General features: G+C 39.3%; 1 protein-coding gene across 2 annotated transcripts in view; it reads right to left on the bottom strand.

Annotated features, from left to right (window-relative positions):
• The window catches only part of pcdh11 (protocadherin 11), a 134,187-nt gene that overhangs the window by 106,854 nt on the left and 9,653 nt on the right, over positions 1–17,680 (bottom strand). Inside the window, exons 3-4 of one of the 2 annotated variants that reach the window (XM_005913396.3) lie at positions 10,956–13,463; positions 1,145–5,571 (exon numbers count right to left, since the gene is read on the bottom strand). In XM_005913396.3, the coding sequence (XP_005913458.1) occupies positions 5,488–5,571; positions 10,956–13,463 (2,592 nt within the window). In that variant the 3' untranslated portion in view covers positions 1,145–5,487. Of the gene's footprint in view, positions 1–1,144; positions 5,572–10,955; positions 13,464–17,680 lie in introns of those variants that run through there. The other variant, XM_005913395.3, reaches the window with a different exon arrangement.

Here is a 17,680-nt window from a genome sequence, read left to right as displayed (position 1 = left end):
TTAGTAACATCATAGCACCCACCCAGCTGTAGAAACTCCGTCATGCTAGCTACCATGCAGTACGAGTTATTGTAACTGACTGTAAAAAGTCAGCACAACGAAAATAAACTCCACCTAAACTTGGTTTAAATCGGACCCAGATAGACTGCAGGTCATACTTCTTACCTGAAGTTCAGTTCACCTGACACTCGGACCAGCGGCCACCTCGGGTCTCTCGTACTGCTGCCTCTCCTTTCCCTCATCCACCTGGCCTCTTGTGGCAGCTTCGCCATAGCCACCACCAAACAACTGAGTTATTTTTACACATCTGCCAGCATCTGGCGAATCCATCACCTTTCATTGTTTATACTGTTATAAAAATAAATAAATATGCCAGATGGCCAGTCCAGCTATGCCAAACATATAAAACAGAATAACAATTTTACATTTTGCCTAATCTTTACAGTACTCTTTTTTTTTACAGGGGAATTAGAGCTAAGCAAAGCTTGAATCCACACGAGTACCTCAAAGAATTGTGGGATAAGGGAAATGGGAAGGCTGCTATCTGCTGAAAAATGTTGTAAAGATCATTTATCTGTATGAAGTAATGTACATTCACAAAAGATAAAATGCAATAAAATATAATAATATAAATCAGGTCCTGATAAAGCCATGCTAACCCACCCGAAACTGTGATTTAAGAATTTTATGTGGTCATTAATCAAAAGGCATTATTAAGCCCACACAAGCGATCACAATGGATTTCTTTACCTGGGATATTTTTGGAAATACAGAAGCACACTAACTGTCTTAAGGGCACACCAGCCAACCATATGCTCCTTGCACACTAACGGCGTCCACTGTTTTAGATCACACTTTTAACAAGGAACAAACAATTGTACAAGCAATCGATGTTCTTCAGATGCCTGCTCCACAGTCACACCTCGTTTAATCAACACAATTGTTTTCAATGAAAACAATCTCCGGGCTGTAGAGCTACTCAGTGTCTCAGAAAGAACCACACGGCAGGCTTCCACACTGATTTGATTGTTGCACACACAAAGGTAGATAGACCACTGCAGCTATGGGGGATGATTGAATTATTCAGTTTGGCAGAGATTTGGCAGCAATTGTGTGGAGTGTTGCCTTGAGTGGAGTGCAACAGAAAAAAAAAAAAAAAACACAGCATCTTCTTGTTTCCTGCACCACTGCACAGCACATGCATAAATAGCCTCTGCTTACACAGTCAGTATTGCTTCAGGACAACTTCACATCATACCCTGAGCATGCTTGCTGCTTGTTAAATTGACCTACACCTCCCCAAAGACAACCAAACTATTAAATGCCTTCACTTTAACCTGTGTTATTCTCTATAACATAAAAAGACATCAAATATATGCAATACCATCCTCAGAATTCACCAATTCACCATTTAAAAAGTGAACTTACAAAGCAACTATGGCAATCATTTGGTTTAAAAATCTGTAATCTTGAATTGTAATTTTATACCGTCTACAGCGGATATCAATGATCCCAGAAGAGAACGTGAGTGACTTGTAAAATCAATGTGTAATGGTTTTTGCCTACTCAGTTACTCCTTTGCAATCTTTACCACATAAATAACAGACACGCTTTAGTTTTATGTTACATTTATTAGAGGCAAAGAACTGATAACAGGGCTGATGTACTGATTGCACTGATTGCATGCATTCTCAAGGTTGAGGAAAGTCACTGGGCCATCTATGCAATCTTTGTCTGGTATAACAAACTTCACACATACTTTCTGAGTATTGTGAAGTATTCCCAACTAGTTCTTAGGATGCAATCTTAAATAACGAAGTGAATAGCTGACATCACAGGAAAATAAGAAGCCACTGTCTAAATGATTAAGCAAACAAAGTGGAAAAAGAAACATATCCATATAATTTAATGAAGGGCATTTAGCAAGCCTCTCCACGAACATAACCACTGGCCGCATGTGTGTCTGTGTAAAGCCCAGCATGTTGGTCCATATATATGATGCTCCAGCTGCAAACATATCATTGCATTATACAATAAGTAATCAAACTTAGTACATATAACTTGCTTCCTGGCCTGGTAAATGAAATTGAACACTGCCGTCTCATAAATCATGAATCAATATGTCAACAAAGAAACTCTGCTAATGCTTTGCTCAGTGACACGCTGTAATGTAGCTATGGGGCAAGCTTTAATAGCCATGTAAAAAGATAAAAGCACTGGATTTTGTGTGCCTTTTCTAACAACCAAAAAACGAAAAAACAAACAAAGAAAAACAGTGATTCACAGACAGAGCTAGAACCCAGCATCCACTGAATAAATTTCCTTTTCTTCTTTCTTTCTTCCTTCTTAATTTGGACTTTGCACCAAGACGCTGGAGAAAACTCCATCTAACACATACCACTCATGAACAAATGTCAATACTCATTAATGGTTGGCTGTTAAATTTATTTATGGTTCATCTGAAAACATGTATTGCCTAATTATATATGAAAGAAAAAAATCAAGCTGAATTTGTGTTCCTCAAAGAGATACATCTACCTTATTATCTATCTACGCTCTCTGTTTGTACGCCAAGACGATGCATTTATCAGGTTTACATTTATCTATTAATAGAAAGTTGACATTTATGCACTATCCATTGGAGAACGCTTTTCTTGAGTGTGCACCACTTTCTCAAATCACCAAGGACACTTTCCCCACGGGAACTGATTAGCTTGCTTGGTTTCAAACTATGAAGTAACTCTGATAAGCAATTAAACATTTTCTGTTGTCTCGACTCAGACTTTGTTTTATGTCTTTCAAGTCTGTATTTTTGGATCAAATCCGCATAAACAGCACATAACACAATGTTTGAGCAGTGGTTATTGTACTTTCTAGCATCAGTCTCTCTCAGATGTGTAAACCCCTGTTTTCGTGCCCTACTGTACATCATAATAGCTGAGTTATCTTTATCAAATGATCATTATCAGCTCTCATGGAAGGAAGAAAAATTTTTAAAAAAAGTGTCGGTCCAAAAAAAGCTCCTGTTTGGCTGTTTTCTGTCTCTGCACTTCAAAGGATGCGTTCTTCTCGAGATTTCCATAACTTTTTTATCTGTAATCTGTTCCTAATTAGCGATGTAAATCATTGTTTTTTGTTTCTTTTGCCTATTTAAATGCTATACTGTTGCAAAATGTAGAAGAAATGTATGGGTGTTTTTCTGTGGCTGAAATTGACCTGTTAATGCTGCCTCAACCAACACAGCTACATATATTTTTTACAGGCCACAGCCTGTTTTACCAATACTTAATGTCACCAACTAAGTGTATATGAGAAAAACAACAAATTATTCTACAACATGTGCTGGCCTCATTATAGTCTCACTGTTCTCATCAGGCAGACACGGCATCGTGTGCAGAAAACTGTGTGATGTAAACTAATATTGGATGCTTAAAACAATGAATAAGAAGAGTCATCGAAATATGCAATACAATGCAAAAGACTTTAATAAATTTCAGAAGCGCACACATACATAAACAAAACATTTACAGTTTTCTCCACACTGGCAAATCAAAGTCAATTACAAAGATCATGTAAGGTGCATATTGTACTTCACATTGAATAAAAGTGAGGTTTCTGTCTCCCTTACAAGGACAAAAGCTTTCCCCTGCATGTTTTTTTTTGTCTTTTCCCCAAAGATCAGGCAAATCTAATTATTACACAGTGCTAGGATGCTATGTATATTTCATACTGTGGCTCCTACGCAGTAGTGAATACATTTGATACCATAATTACATGAATATACCTCCTTAAATAATAACAACCTGCCTTACAAAGAGGTGACACACATAAAATTAAAAGCTTTAAAATGGACACAGCCTGTACAACCATGACAGATCAAAGACTGGAACAAAATGAAAAAAAGGCATCTTGTCTGTGCAGTCATTTCATTTAACTATATATAGGAGGGAAAACAGCACCTACCCAAGTCAAGCCGCACATTTCTAACTGACTACACAGACTTTGTCCATTTTAATTACTCTAATTCTATGTTTATATTTCTGTACTGAAGTTGCCTTTTAGGCCTTACCTATTAAAGACGTTTAGCTTACCAATTAACAGGATTATTGAACAATAACGCTGCAAACCCATCGAGCCAGTTACTGGTGTGCATGGTAGAAATGATTCAATAAGACATAATGTGTCATGATGGTCCTATGAGTGGAGAAAAAGTAGAAAAAAGCGTTGCTCTGAATAATAAGTATTAAGTGCATCATAGTGGATTTTTTTGAAATCAAATCTTAACTTATTGCTTGTTTTTAAACTCAATCCTGGAGTACCTATTTATTTTGGTGTTCAGTGTTGTTCTCATCAGAAAATACGTTTCTCTTTTTTCCAGTGTAAATAAGTGTACAAAGTGAAGCACTTTTTGCTTGAACCCAAGAAATATTAATGACTGCCAGAGGATTATAATTATGATTTTTTTCCCCTACCATCTGGAGTCATTTTAATATGGGTCCCAACAGTTAAATCAGTTCTGACTTCGAAATAGTAAGCGACACACAAAAGGTTAGGCTTAGTGCTCTTCAAATCTGCCCTACATAAACAGCTTTTGATTATAACCCCAGCAGTTAGTCCCTTGTGATTGTGGCTTAGCTCAAAGTATTAAACTTGTCCTACCATTTCTACCAGTGTAATAACAGCATGGCGAACGGTAGCACAGCTAAAAAGCACTGCGAATCTGTTGGTATTGTAGGGCCATGCATGCATCTGCAACATCAGCCACACTTGTCACCAACAATGTAATCAGTTGCAAAAGTGGAAATAAACGAGGCAAAGGGTGACAGACATGATACACTGTGAGCGGGCTCAATACTAATGGAAGCCTACAGATCATAGGCTTTGCAGCATAAATATATTAAAAGTCATTAGTTCCATGAGCAAGCCCAGATAGAGCAACATCAAATGATACAAAAAATAGAAAGTAGGAAAATAAAAATGGCCACCAGGCAGTTTTGAAAACAAAGCAAATAAAAGGCAATCAATAAATATAAACACCATCAACTCTGTGATAGATATACATACATACATATAAACATACTTTACAGATCTACTGACTGTATTTGACACCTATTTTACAGAGTGGGTGCTGGAGTGGGACATTTTTTGAGGAGGGTATGGGGCATACAATATCATCCCCACTGACAAAGGTAAATAATAGCAGAGGACTCAGTAAAGCATTTCCAACTTCCAACAGATTCACATGAAGGGCTTTGTCAAGTTTCAGGCAGCAACATGAAGCATTGTCTGTTCTTTTCTGAGACTCCCCTTCCCCCCCACCCCCACCCCCTCTAAATTCATCTTTTCGCTCAATTGTGTGAAGAGGTGTGGTTTGAGGCGGTAGAGGCAGTAAAGTACTTGTTTTCACCTCTTCAGTTCTTGCCTTCCTCCTTTCCTCCCTCTGCCCTCTCCCTCTCTCTTTTTTCTTTCTTTTCTCTCTTTTGGGAGCTAGAGATTGATTTTAATCCTGTGGGAGCGAGCTGTACCTGTGCCACAGAGTGTGCCATAGTGTGGTGGTTTCAGTGCCATCTCCTGAAATATAGAGAGACAGACAGATATAGGGAGATTGTAGTTACAATATCATTGAGCTCTGAGCAGCCTATGCTGTAGCCTTATCAGTGTGAGGCTACGTTGAACACTGATTAAAGAAAACTCCAAAAAGAGTGTGGATGATATTTAAAAAAAAAAAAAAAAAAAAAAAAAAAAAAAATAAAGCATTCTTCAAGGTACGGCTGGCAATCAAGTCATTATCTTGTCAGGTTTCCTTGAAGAATGCTACAGGTATCACACATTTGTGCATTTTCCCGTACTTATCAGAGCATGCAATCTCATCCAATTACCACTCCCAATTTCTCTTTTTTTCTCTCCCACCACACTAGTGCAGCACTCTTCATTTCCCCTCAAAAAAGAAAAAAAAATATTTGGATCAATTTAGGCCCAGTCTTTATTTCGGACCCTTGCCAGTGGGTCCTCTGATATGTACAGAATATTACATTTTGCTGTTCCTCACAAAGGTACCAACATATCTGCGATTGGGAAGAATCTGTCTTGATAGTGCTCACATTAACAAAGCACAGTGATTACAGATGCAATGACTCAACAATGACTCAACAGAAATAAACAAATAATAATAATAAAATGCAAAAAATGACCAAAAAACCCTACTACAAACAAAACCATAATCAGTTGCAAGGATTTGAAACTGATCACCTTGTGAAATCATAGCTTTCATGCCCGGCTGTGCACCCACTACCATTAAGCACAAACATCCTGCAATCAAACATCAAACTATAGGTGGCAAGTGTTACTGGCCCATTCCTTCCCCCACATAAATAAAAGATTTCTGCACAAATAAGGTTTAATATTGCCTTTGTTATCCAATACATCTATAAAATATCTTTATTTATTCAATGTCCAGTACTGTGGTCATCCAATTTCTTGATATTTTGCTATATTTTTGGAAATTTATTAAAAAATGTGCAAAGATACATGGGAATACAGTATGCACTTAAGGCAAAAACAATGCTTATACAATTCTGACCAGCTTCAAAGTCAATATTTGGTATGACCAACTTTAATCTCTAAGACAGCCTGAACTCTCTTAAGCATTCTTGTAATTTCTTTAAATCGTCTCCATGAATAGTTCTCCGGGCTTCTTGAAGGACATTCAAAGCTCTTCTTTGGATGTCGGCTGCCTTTTGTTCAGTTCTTTGTCATGATGATCCCACACAGGTCCAGACTCTGGAGAAGCCAATCCATGACCGAGTGTTCCACTCTGTGCCTTTCCACCCATGTTTATTTTTACATTATTGACAGTGTGTTTGGGATCATTGTCATGCTGGAAAATGAAGCCATTGCTATTTAGATGCTTTCCAGAAGGTATTGCATGGTGGATCAAAATTTGATGACACTTTTTTATGTTAGTAATCAATTTTGACAAGGTTCCCAGAACCACTGGTTAAAATGGATCCCAAAACCATGACAAAGCCTCCACCATGTTTTACATACATACTGACAATGATTTGAAACAAAACAGTTAGATTTGGATTAATTAATCCATCAGACCCTGTCGCCACTGAGTTTCAATCCAGTTTTTGTGTAATTTGACATACCTCAGTATTTGTCCATGGAGACCACTGGCACCATGTTTTTGTGTCACATTTAAGCAAAAAAAGGCCTATATTGTAGAGGCATCACTGGCTTATCCCTTGAGTTATGTGTTTTTTATGCTATAATAATAAAACATTCCTCTAAAACTGGTCAGGTAGAGGGATTTGACTGAAAAGAGAGAAAAAAAGCAGCCAATGTCCAAAGAAAAACTTTGAAAGACCTTCCGGAAGCCTGGAGAACTATTCCTTAGGACAACTTTAAAATTGAGAACAATGTCTGGCTTCTTGGAATGAAAAAATCAAGAAATCAAGGAGAGCTCAATACTTTTGCACAGTACTGTGTGAAGTGGTGCCAGAAGACACTAACAAATTGTTAATCTCAATTCCTGCACTGTGGGCGTAGAATTATGGGCCAAACATAAGACAATATTAGCCAACCTATTCATCATGATGTCTGAGATCACTTAAGCAGGGTGGTAGTCATTTGATCTGATTCCTCTAAATCACATACGCTCACAAGTGCTCCTCATCACTGGAGGCAGATTGACCTCTAATATCGAGGGGGTAGGGGTTAAAAGAAAATGATGAGATGCATAAAAAATAGGAAGAGAAGGGAGGGAAAAGAGGAGATTTGCATTTATAGCTCTTACTGTATAATGAAGCCATATGGTGGCACAAATCTGTAGTCTCTGAAGTATTTTTACAAGCTTTAGTCTTTATCAGCTACATCTGTAAAGTCCCTGGAAACGTTTTGTTGACCTTCAACCATAATTATCTCCTCCCGCATTCCCTCTCTATTGTTATTCAATGGCTCTGCTTTTTGTCTATGTTTCATTTTCACCTTCTTCTGTGACAATTAGATATTACTTTAATGCACAAAAGAACTGCGTCACTTTGATGAAGAACAGGGAAAACTACCTATGATCTTTGCGTTTGGAGTTTTTTTTATTAAGTTAAGCTGAACAGAGAGTGAATAGCTGCCACTTACAGACCAAATGTAGTTTTTCTTTTAAGAACCACACTACAAATGATCTCTACAAGTTCTCAAACATTATGTTTATACCACATCAGATCAAGAATCATACACATTTTGAAGTGTTGTTTATAAGTGCTATTTAAAACTTTGAAAATGTAGTCTCTTTGAAGAAGCGTAAAGATAAAATCAAACAGATTCAATTTTAATAGTCCTTTAGCAAACAGGGCTGCTGGGCATCTATTGTCATATCGCTTTGGATCCTGAGGACAGGACTCACTCAAGGCTAGTTTATGGTACTCCTGATAATCTTAAAGGACAGCTGCCTTTTTCTTCTTTCTTATCAGCCTCTTTCTCAAACCAATTAGAGTGATTTTAATCATACTGTATTACGAGTGATTAACCCTTTAGTGCATTTAATTAACCTTTGCAGCCAATGATTCTCATCAGGCAAAGCTTCATGCTATTTTTTTCTATGACATAGGCTTTAAATAAGCACACTTTAAACTTGTGGGAAATCTAATGTGTAAAGTGGGAGGAATCACTTGCCAATTGCTCAAGGGGACAGAGAGAAAAAAATAGATATATTGCCAGCTTAACATCACTAAAGATGGATTGCTGAGGAAAACCAATGAGAACAATTTTTTTTTGCTAATATTGAAATATTAGTTGGATATAATACCAGAATATGAGAATATTAAACCCATGTTCTATTAGAAGTGTGGATAAATATACCTTAGAAATAATCAGATAGAACCATAGCCGAAGAGATTTGGCAGAACGTTTACTAATTAAATATTCATTGATTTGAAATTATTTGCAAAAAAAAAAAATAATAACAATTCTTCACTCTGATCAGTAACATGAGTGGAAATCAATTTCAATCCTTGATGCATAAAATTCATAACGGATAATAATTTAGGATGGTTGAACACAGGCTGAATATTTCTGCATATTTCAGGGCAGCCACTACTTGTAAGAGGGGAAAATCATTCTGACAACTCGTCAGTGTGTCATATAAACACATTATGGATGAAATCTTTGGTACCAGGGGCATGTAGCAGGCTTATGTATAATGTACCATGGCAGAGCATAGCTTTTAACTAGGGGTTCAAATAAAAGGTGGATGAAGGGAATGACTATCAAGTCTGTGTGGGTGTCTTCATAAATTAGCCTAAGTACAATACTTCACAGGATCAACAGTCATTTGCCACAACTACGCTATGATGAATTTTAAAGCTTGCTAGATCTCAAATAGAAGCATAGTGAGAGCAAAAAGAAAGAAGTGAACCAAAGATCGAGAAACTGTGTGCAATATGATGCTAGACACAAAGAAAAGCAAGCACCTCATCAAACAAAATCAATTATTGATGCAATATCATGAAATTGACCCAGAATTGCATGAATGACAGTTGTGAAAGTCATGATCAAAACAGTAACAAAAACGAAAGCTAGTGCAACCAAGCAACAATGGGAATCATCAAAAATCTTAAAAGAAGCAAAACGAAAGACAAGGAAATGATTGGAAAAGCTAGAAAAAATCAACTGGATGTTTGACACTAAGGGAAAACTATGGCAACACACACAGATCAGTATGAATAAATTACGACCCCACGCACAGACCAATCAACCTTCATTAATTCCATCGTCAGAGTGATAGCAGGTCAAATATCAACATGATATTACTTTGTCACGTATTAGAAATACAACAACATCACCCTGTCGAACACAAACAACACATCAGTGTGGCAAACCTTTGTTGTGATCCTCTCTAACGTGAGACCATTTAAAAAATGTAAAGTATTTGAATCAACATATTCCATTTATAACAATAATTGGGGTCATTAAAGTAGGACATTTATGGGCTAAATGCAACACTGGCCTGGCTGGCTTTTTTATTTTACTGCTCCCTTGGTGTTTAAGTATACTGGTCTCAAGGCTCTGCGTCACCTTGATCCTTGTGACCCCCCCCCCCCCCCCCCCCCCCCCCCTCCCCCCCCCCCGCCACAAACAGTACTCAGTCTTCCCCACAGCGCTCTGCTCTGGCTGTCAGCACAGAGCAAGGCCACCTCTCCTTACTTCTGATTTACATTTATTTCCCTTTGCCAGTTTTTATTTATTGGGGCACTTCACATTTGGCAAATATCTCTTAGGGAATCATAAGCCCTTTGCTATACCTTGGCATTCAAATGAGTTTCACTCCCACAAAGAAGCACTGGCACAGTTAAGCTAGGACTTAATATTTTCACGACTGAAGCCACAAAAATATGGGATTTCTTTATCAAGTTGTTTTAGCACATTTTTTTTCTTTTTTTGCACTTTTACTTTCACACTTGTGCCTTTGACAATGTTAGCCAAATAGTCACAGCTTCATTCATCCTAATAACTCAAATTCAGAGTTGCTGCATATCCCAGTTTGCACCGCCAGCAACTACTCCCTGTCCATTTTAAAACAGCTAGCCACTGTAGTTGTTCTGCTTCCATTGCTCAAAGATTGGATTTTGAAAGCTGAGCATGTTTTATGGTAAATGATTATACAGTTATGGTTGCATTTAAATGGTCAAAATGAAAACAGGGTGGATTAACAACAGTACAGTGGAAGGTTTGCTGCATTAATTGCAACAAATTACGTTTTCTTTCATTTTTGTTTGTTTCATTTCTTCCCATTTTTAGGTGGAAATGACATTCATGAAGACATGGTCATGGTCTGTGTAGGTAAATCCCCTTCCTTCATGCTCCCACCCACCCCCTTTAACATCACCTACCAGAGGACAGCAAGGGGAGCGTGAGTGGGGACTAGTGTGGGTGGGTTTAAAAAGGAAGTCATGAATTACCTGTCGGTTGGTGCTTTGCCCCGCAGTCTTGAATCCCCCCTGACAGCTGCACTCTGAGACACTGTATGGGTCGGAGCTAGTCGATGAGCATTTGGAGAGTGAGTCACATCCCACCACAAATGTGTTGTCCAAGGGGAGCTCCTGGATCACGTGGTGTTTCTTTGGGGCCACTGGTGTTTCGGGTTTGATTTGAAACGTAGGCTGAGGGGATGCAGATTTGTAATGCTTGGCTAAATCGGGGCTGTCAGGTTTGAAGGTGGTCGGCGTGGTTGCCCAGTTGTACTTCCCCATGGTTTGCTCCTCTAGCTCCACAGGGAGATCCAGTGTGCCATTAACATGCTCGTGCGTGGGGTCGTCAGGCTTGGATTCATCTATGGTCACAAAGTTCAGGAGGAGGCTCTTAGGAGATCGCTTCTTTCTCTTCTTCTTTTTCTTGATCTGACGGTTTTCTTGGTTAGGTGACACCCACTCTCCACTTTGCTTGCCCTTCTGCACTACTTTATGTCTGGGTGTCTGTCGGCAGCGCACTAAAGCGGTCACAAATATCACCAAGATGACAGTCATGGTCCCTGCTATGATAGCTATGACGACAATCACATATCCGTTAGCTTGAGGGGCTACCTCACTGTCCCCTATGTTGCGATCCAATGGTGTCTCCATACTTTTTCGCAGTTGCTCTTGTATAAAGGTAGCATTTGACACAGAGTCATTTACAAACAAGTGAACGAGTGCAATAGCATGTAATGACTCCGGCTGGCCTAAATCTTTGACTTTGACTACCAGCCTGTGCAGCCCCTGATCAGCTGCAACTATTTTCTCCTGCAGTGTTATGTTACCCGTTGTTTTGTCGATGGCAAAGAGACCTCGAGGGGAGACCCTAGATGTAATGATGATGCTGCTAATAAGACTGTATTGCAGTTCAGCATTCATACCAGTGTCATTGTCAATGGCAAACACTCTGGTGACCACAGCACCAGGGGTGGTGGTGGTTCGCACTAGGTCATATGAGTAATTGGAGGACGGAATGACGAACACGGGGCGATTGTCATTCACATCAACTACATTGATAGTGACCTTGGCATAGGAGGAGCTTGGAGGTTGTCCTCCATCAACTGCCTTTACCATAAATGTGTAGGAGCTTTGCTGTTCCCTATCAAAGGTAATATTGGGTTTGATCACGCCAGTTTGGGGGTCAATGATAAAATTGTCTTTCCCATTCAAAATGGACAAAGTTACAACAGCATTATCTCCTGCATCTGCATCCGTTACTGTGATTAAACCAACAGTTCCATAGAGAGGCAGGTTTTCAGGCACATAGAAGTTGTACTCAGGGTGTGTGAAAGTTGGGCTGTTGTCATTAAGGTCCTGGACAATTAGCTTGACAGTGACATTGCTCTGCAGGGATGTAGAGCCATTGTCCCTCGCTATGACAGTGAATGAGTACCTCTCCTGCTTCTCTCTGTCCAGTCGTTTGCCAACAGAGAGAATTCCTGACCGTCTGTCAATGTTAAACCCATCAGGCGCATCAGGGCTGAGAGTATAAATAATCTCTGCATTATGTCCACTGTCTGCGTCAGTGGCGCTTATTTTTATTAACTGTGTAGAGGGGTCATTGTTCTCCGGTATGGAAAGCTGGATTTCTGGCTGGGGAAAGATGGGTGCATTGTCGTTCTCATCCTTGATTTTAATTAAGACCATAGCTGAAGTGTTCAAAGGAGGTGTCCCCCTATCCGAGGCCACTATCTTAATTGCATATTCTCGAGTCGTCTCATAATCTAGAGGAGCAGCTGTCTCGAGTAAAAACTGATCATTAAAGACAGGCTTCAATCGAAAAGGAACATCATGGTCAGTGTAGCAAGCTACTTTGCCATAAAGATCTGCATCCTTGTCAGTAACAGTAATTAGGGCTATTTTGGTGTTCAGAGGTGCATTCTCAGACAGCAGAACAGTTCCATTAACCAGGTTGATAATGTAGCGAGTGTCTATAGAGGGAACATTGTCATTAATGTCTGTTACATTAACAGTCACTGTGGCTCTGGAAGGGGTGGAGCTGCCATCACTGGCCAGGACAATGAGTTTATGAACAGGAGTTACCTCCCTGTCCAGTGGCTGCTTCACAGTGATAAGTCCAGTAGAACTGTTGATGGCAAAGTGACGTTTGGTCGAGGAAGAGATCTGGTTGCTGAAGGCAAAGTGGATCTGCGCATTGGAACCCAAGTCTGCATCCGTGGCATGAAGCTGAGCGACCGATGTTCCCACTGGTGCGTTTTCTGGTACTGTGACTTCCAGCTCACTGTCCTTGAAAATGGGGCGATTGTCATTGACGTCAGAAATGGTGACTTGGAGAATGGCTGTGCTGGATTTGGGAGGGTTGCCACCATCCTCCACCTTTATCTTCATGACAAAGGTATCCTTCTGTTCACGATCCAGGTTCTGCTGAACAATAAGCTGCGGCCACTTGTCACCTTCGGGCGTCTCAATGATGTCTAAGCCAAACTCACTGACACTCTGCAAAGACAGGACAATATATTTAATTGTAGGTGTTGATTTTATATACCTATTTGAATAATGGAAACAAAATGAAACCAGCTTGTTAGTGTTAAATAGCATTTTACATGTCCACTCATTGTTTTTAACTTCAAATGACATTTCTCACAGGATTTTATCCTTAAGTTTTTGTTTCTTTGTTTGCTTTTTAGGGGCTTTCCCCTTCATACTGTCTGGCACAAGACAGTGTGAGTTTCATTTGGTGCAAAAATTGCTAAGCCACTTCAATAAAACCAGACTCGACTGATATATTAGTACCATAACTAAGAACATCACATTTTGACTTGGGTAATAACAAAGAAATATGTGATAACAATTCCAAGGCATCCTTGGGCATTTTTGTTCTTAAATTGCAGATTTTTCAATTATCTTATAACAACAAACATCTTGTTGAGGTTTCTCCTTAGGTTATTCAGGTTCCTTTGTAGCCCTTCTTATGCATCCTGATGAATGTCAAGTTAAACAGCCTGGGAAATTCTTCAACAAAGGCAGCTGGCTCTTTGCTCTGCTCTGCTCATCTCAGTTGGGTCCCTGCAAATGTGCAAACATGCTAATCATCAGCTTTTTTTCAGGCTTTTTGTTTTGACACTTTCTAAACACATCCCAAAAAATATATGAAATACTTGGTAATAAATCCTTTTCAAATGACCATTTTTTAGTAAATGATCTGTTTCGACTAACTACTACTTTAAGAGATTTGTTTACCTTTTTATCCTCATCATCCAGTTTCTGCTACTATCAATAAAAATCAGACTTCACTCAACCTTTCTGTACAGTCTCAAGTTAAAATAAAACAGCTGTCTTTATAAACATTTAAACTATGACATAGGAGTGAGAGACAGCCAAGAATGGAGACACACCAATAAAGCACTTGCACACGCCTCAAGAAATCTCTATACATAAAAAGAAAGACAGTTAAAAAGTCTGCATATTAGAAATGCTTTTCAGTCAGGAGGAGCTAAATCTAGGCAAAAGTAAAGCTGGAGGATAATAAAAACAAATACAAGAATAATCCACGTGATAAACCCGAGGATCTGGCACTCGATGCTAAGAGTAATTGCCTTCCACCCCCCTAAAAAACTAGCATTAATGTTCACTATTTTCGTAGTCCTGACAAATACATGGTATGGATCCATACCATAGCATACTAGTATGAGAGAGAGAGGGAAAAAAACAGAGAGTGAGAGAGAGAGAGAGTAGGGGGAGGAAATAAGAAGACGATCAAGCCCATGAATGAGCTGCATGCACATTATGAAACAAAGAAGCCCTTTGAAGCTCTTTCAGTCAGAAGCAGTTTCATGGTAAAACAAGAAAAAGCATCCTCTTTAAAGAGATAAGCTTCATGCTGCACATAATGTTGGAAGAGATTACTCTGTCTAGGCACAGCTATCAAATGAGATTAAGATATATACATTCTGCTTATTCAAGGGAGAAACACTTCAACCAAATTGTGAGCACAAGAGTCCTCAGTAGGTTTCAAAATCTAGAACTGTCCTTGTGCCAACATAGCTTTGTAGCCGACACAAGAAAACGTGCAGCTGCAGCATGTAAATTATTGTGTACTCTGAAAAATTGCTTGCAGAGGAAATGTTGTCAACATGTCAGTGATTGACAGAACTACTTAAAACAGCCAACACTGCAGCAATGATCTTTCAGACCTTATTTTGTCATCCTTCTGGCAAGCAAAAGTCATATAGGGATAAGCAGACATTGCATATAAAACTCTGCGTGGAACTGTAGAAAAAAAATTGCCTTATGGATAAACTCTGCTGAATCTTTATGTACCCAGCAGAAGTATTTCTAACTGAAAAGTCCAAGACAACATTCTAGGGGCTGTATTGTTAAGCACTACTCGAGCTATACAGATCTCCTCAATCCTCAGTCGTTTGAATAGTTTGCAGATTCGGCACAGTATAGCTGCACGCTGATATTTTCGCAAAGCCCGATGTTAATAGTAGGATGTTGAGTTAGCATGTGTCAAAGGGAATGCTGCACAATGATTTATAAGCCGGCGTTTCCTCTATGCTTTTGTCTTTTTTCCACACAATTTTACAACTGACAAGGCAGCACTCACCGCATTTCAATAACTTGGGGAGAGCTATCTCTCAGGCTGTGCATCCTCCTGAATGCAGAATTAGTCTGGTGGATTGTGATAAGATCTAGGGCAGGCTAAGAAAAGGCCAAATACTAGCATGAATCACTCACTGGAAACCTTAAGGCTGAGTGAGAAGGACAAAGCTCTCTAAACGGTCAAGTGTGCACATTAGACCATGCCTTGCTCTGCCACCTCACATATTCCGTACAGGTACATGTCTTCTTGAACTTTGATGACTTGCCTTTCATCCCACATTACAGGGCCACAGGTTCTCTGGAAGCCAAGGGGGGGATTAGAGCACCGTATATGTGAGGTTTGTGAAGTACAAAATCTAATCAGAGTTGGCTAATTTAAATGAAAATGATTGAGGGACACTGACAGAAGCAGAGGTGGCAGATGATGAGGGAAGGATGAATCTGAACCCCATTTTGCCGACAGTGCCTCAGATTATCAGTAGATGCATCTTTCACTCAATTTGATGACCTTATTAAAACTCAGAGGAGACTCAGATTGGGCTGTGAATATATCAGGAAGACTCTAGTCACGGTGATGCCCATGGATGGGACTAAATAGGCAGAGGTATTCATCACAAGCTATAGCACCTCTTTATAATGCTGATAGAAACTCTCTCTCTCTCTCTCTCTCTCTCTCTCTCTCTTCCTCATTCTTTCTCTCTACCCTTCATCCCCTTTTGCCCCTGGCCATGATCTCATGCATATAATTAAGACAAAGGAACCTAGGAAGTGTTTGCCTCTTTTCGTCAACCCCTAGAAGAAGAAAATGTGTCAAAATAGGATGCTAATGAAAAGTAGAAATGCTTGAGAGTGAGTTCTCCACCCAAATATTCAATGCCTATAGGCGCCATGCAATGAATTAATCACATTTTTCTTGCTACATGGGAATGAAGCTTGAATAAATTTTGCATCTTCAAATCAGTTTGGGAATGAATTTGGTCAGGCTCAGACTTGGAGTACCAGAAAAAAAGACTACTCCGCTTCAAATCTAAGGTATATTTCAGTTAGAAATGTAAAAAAAAAAAAAAAAATAACAGTGGATGGGCCTTGGAAATAACTTCAGACAAAATATGTTGTTGGAATAAGGTTAAGCATAAATGCCCTAAATACAGACATTGTTTTATTAGTGGAACATAGTCAAGCTAGTGACAGAATCAAATTTAAACTAAATATATTCTATTTTAAATCTACTGAAAGATGCTGACGTGAATGCAAGGGCACATGTCAAGCACCAAGCACCGGAATAAAGAACGGTGCCAACTTTTGAAATTGTAAAAAGCGAGAGGAAAACAAACGCTAAAATCTCATTTAGTCCTGAGTACGTTTCTGTGTTGACCCGACTTATCCTGTGAATATGTAGTGATCAAATCTCCCTTCGTGGGGGATTCTTCTCCAGTCATGCATGTGATTACTTTCTCTGACCTTGACCATTTCTTAGGACAACTTCTATTCAATTCAGGTGACGTAACACACCGCTGCACTGATGGTGGAGTTTTGCTCAAAGTATGATTACCAACCATTATATGTGGAGCTGGAGCACTGTGTAGGACGAAATTACCCGTTGTCCCTCTTGGCTTTGAAAAAGAAGGAAGTTGCACAAAAAAGGCCACCATGTTTCTTTCATTTCTTCTGTATATTGACAACTCAGGCAAGTTACATGTGGAGTGACACACCACTGAGTATGGCTCATTGTGCTACACAATGGAAGCAATTTTAGCACTGTGCCCTGTACAACACGAGAAAAAAACTGGGCAAACTATCATTCTGAGGGAGCTTCTGAGACAAATCTCACAGGACCATACAAAGATAGTCCAAGGGTGGCTTAGCGGCCAAGAGCTATTCTAGGAATTGCTTACACATTCCTTCCCCCCTAAACCCCTGGCTTTCTACTTCACCACTGAAATAAAACATACCAAAGGCTGAAAGTGCATCCAACTCACTTTAATGCTTCACCCTACATCGTTTTACTCATATGGAACCTGGGATACAAGCAAATTAATCTTGAATACAATGAGAATATAATGAGAAGTACCGAAACAGGGCTGTGGAGCCAAGGATGCTGAAAGAAG

Source organism: Haplochromis burtoni, unplaced genomic scaffold (assembly GCF_018398535.1).
Source record: "Haplochromis burtoni strain Fernald_Lab_line unplaced genomic scaffold, NCSU_Asbu1 Contig_4, whole genome shotgun sequence".
Classification (NCBI taxonomy): domain Eukaryota; kingdom Metazoa; phylum Chordata; class Actinopteri; order Cichliformes; family Cichlidae; genus Haplochromis; species Haplochromis burtoni.
The sequence above is the reverse complement of the archived record's forward strand: the minus strand, read 5'-3'. Positions and strand labels throughout refer to the sequence as shown.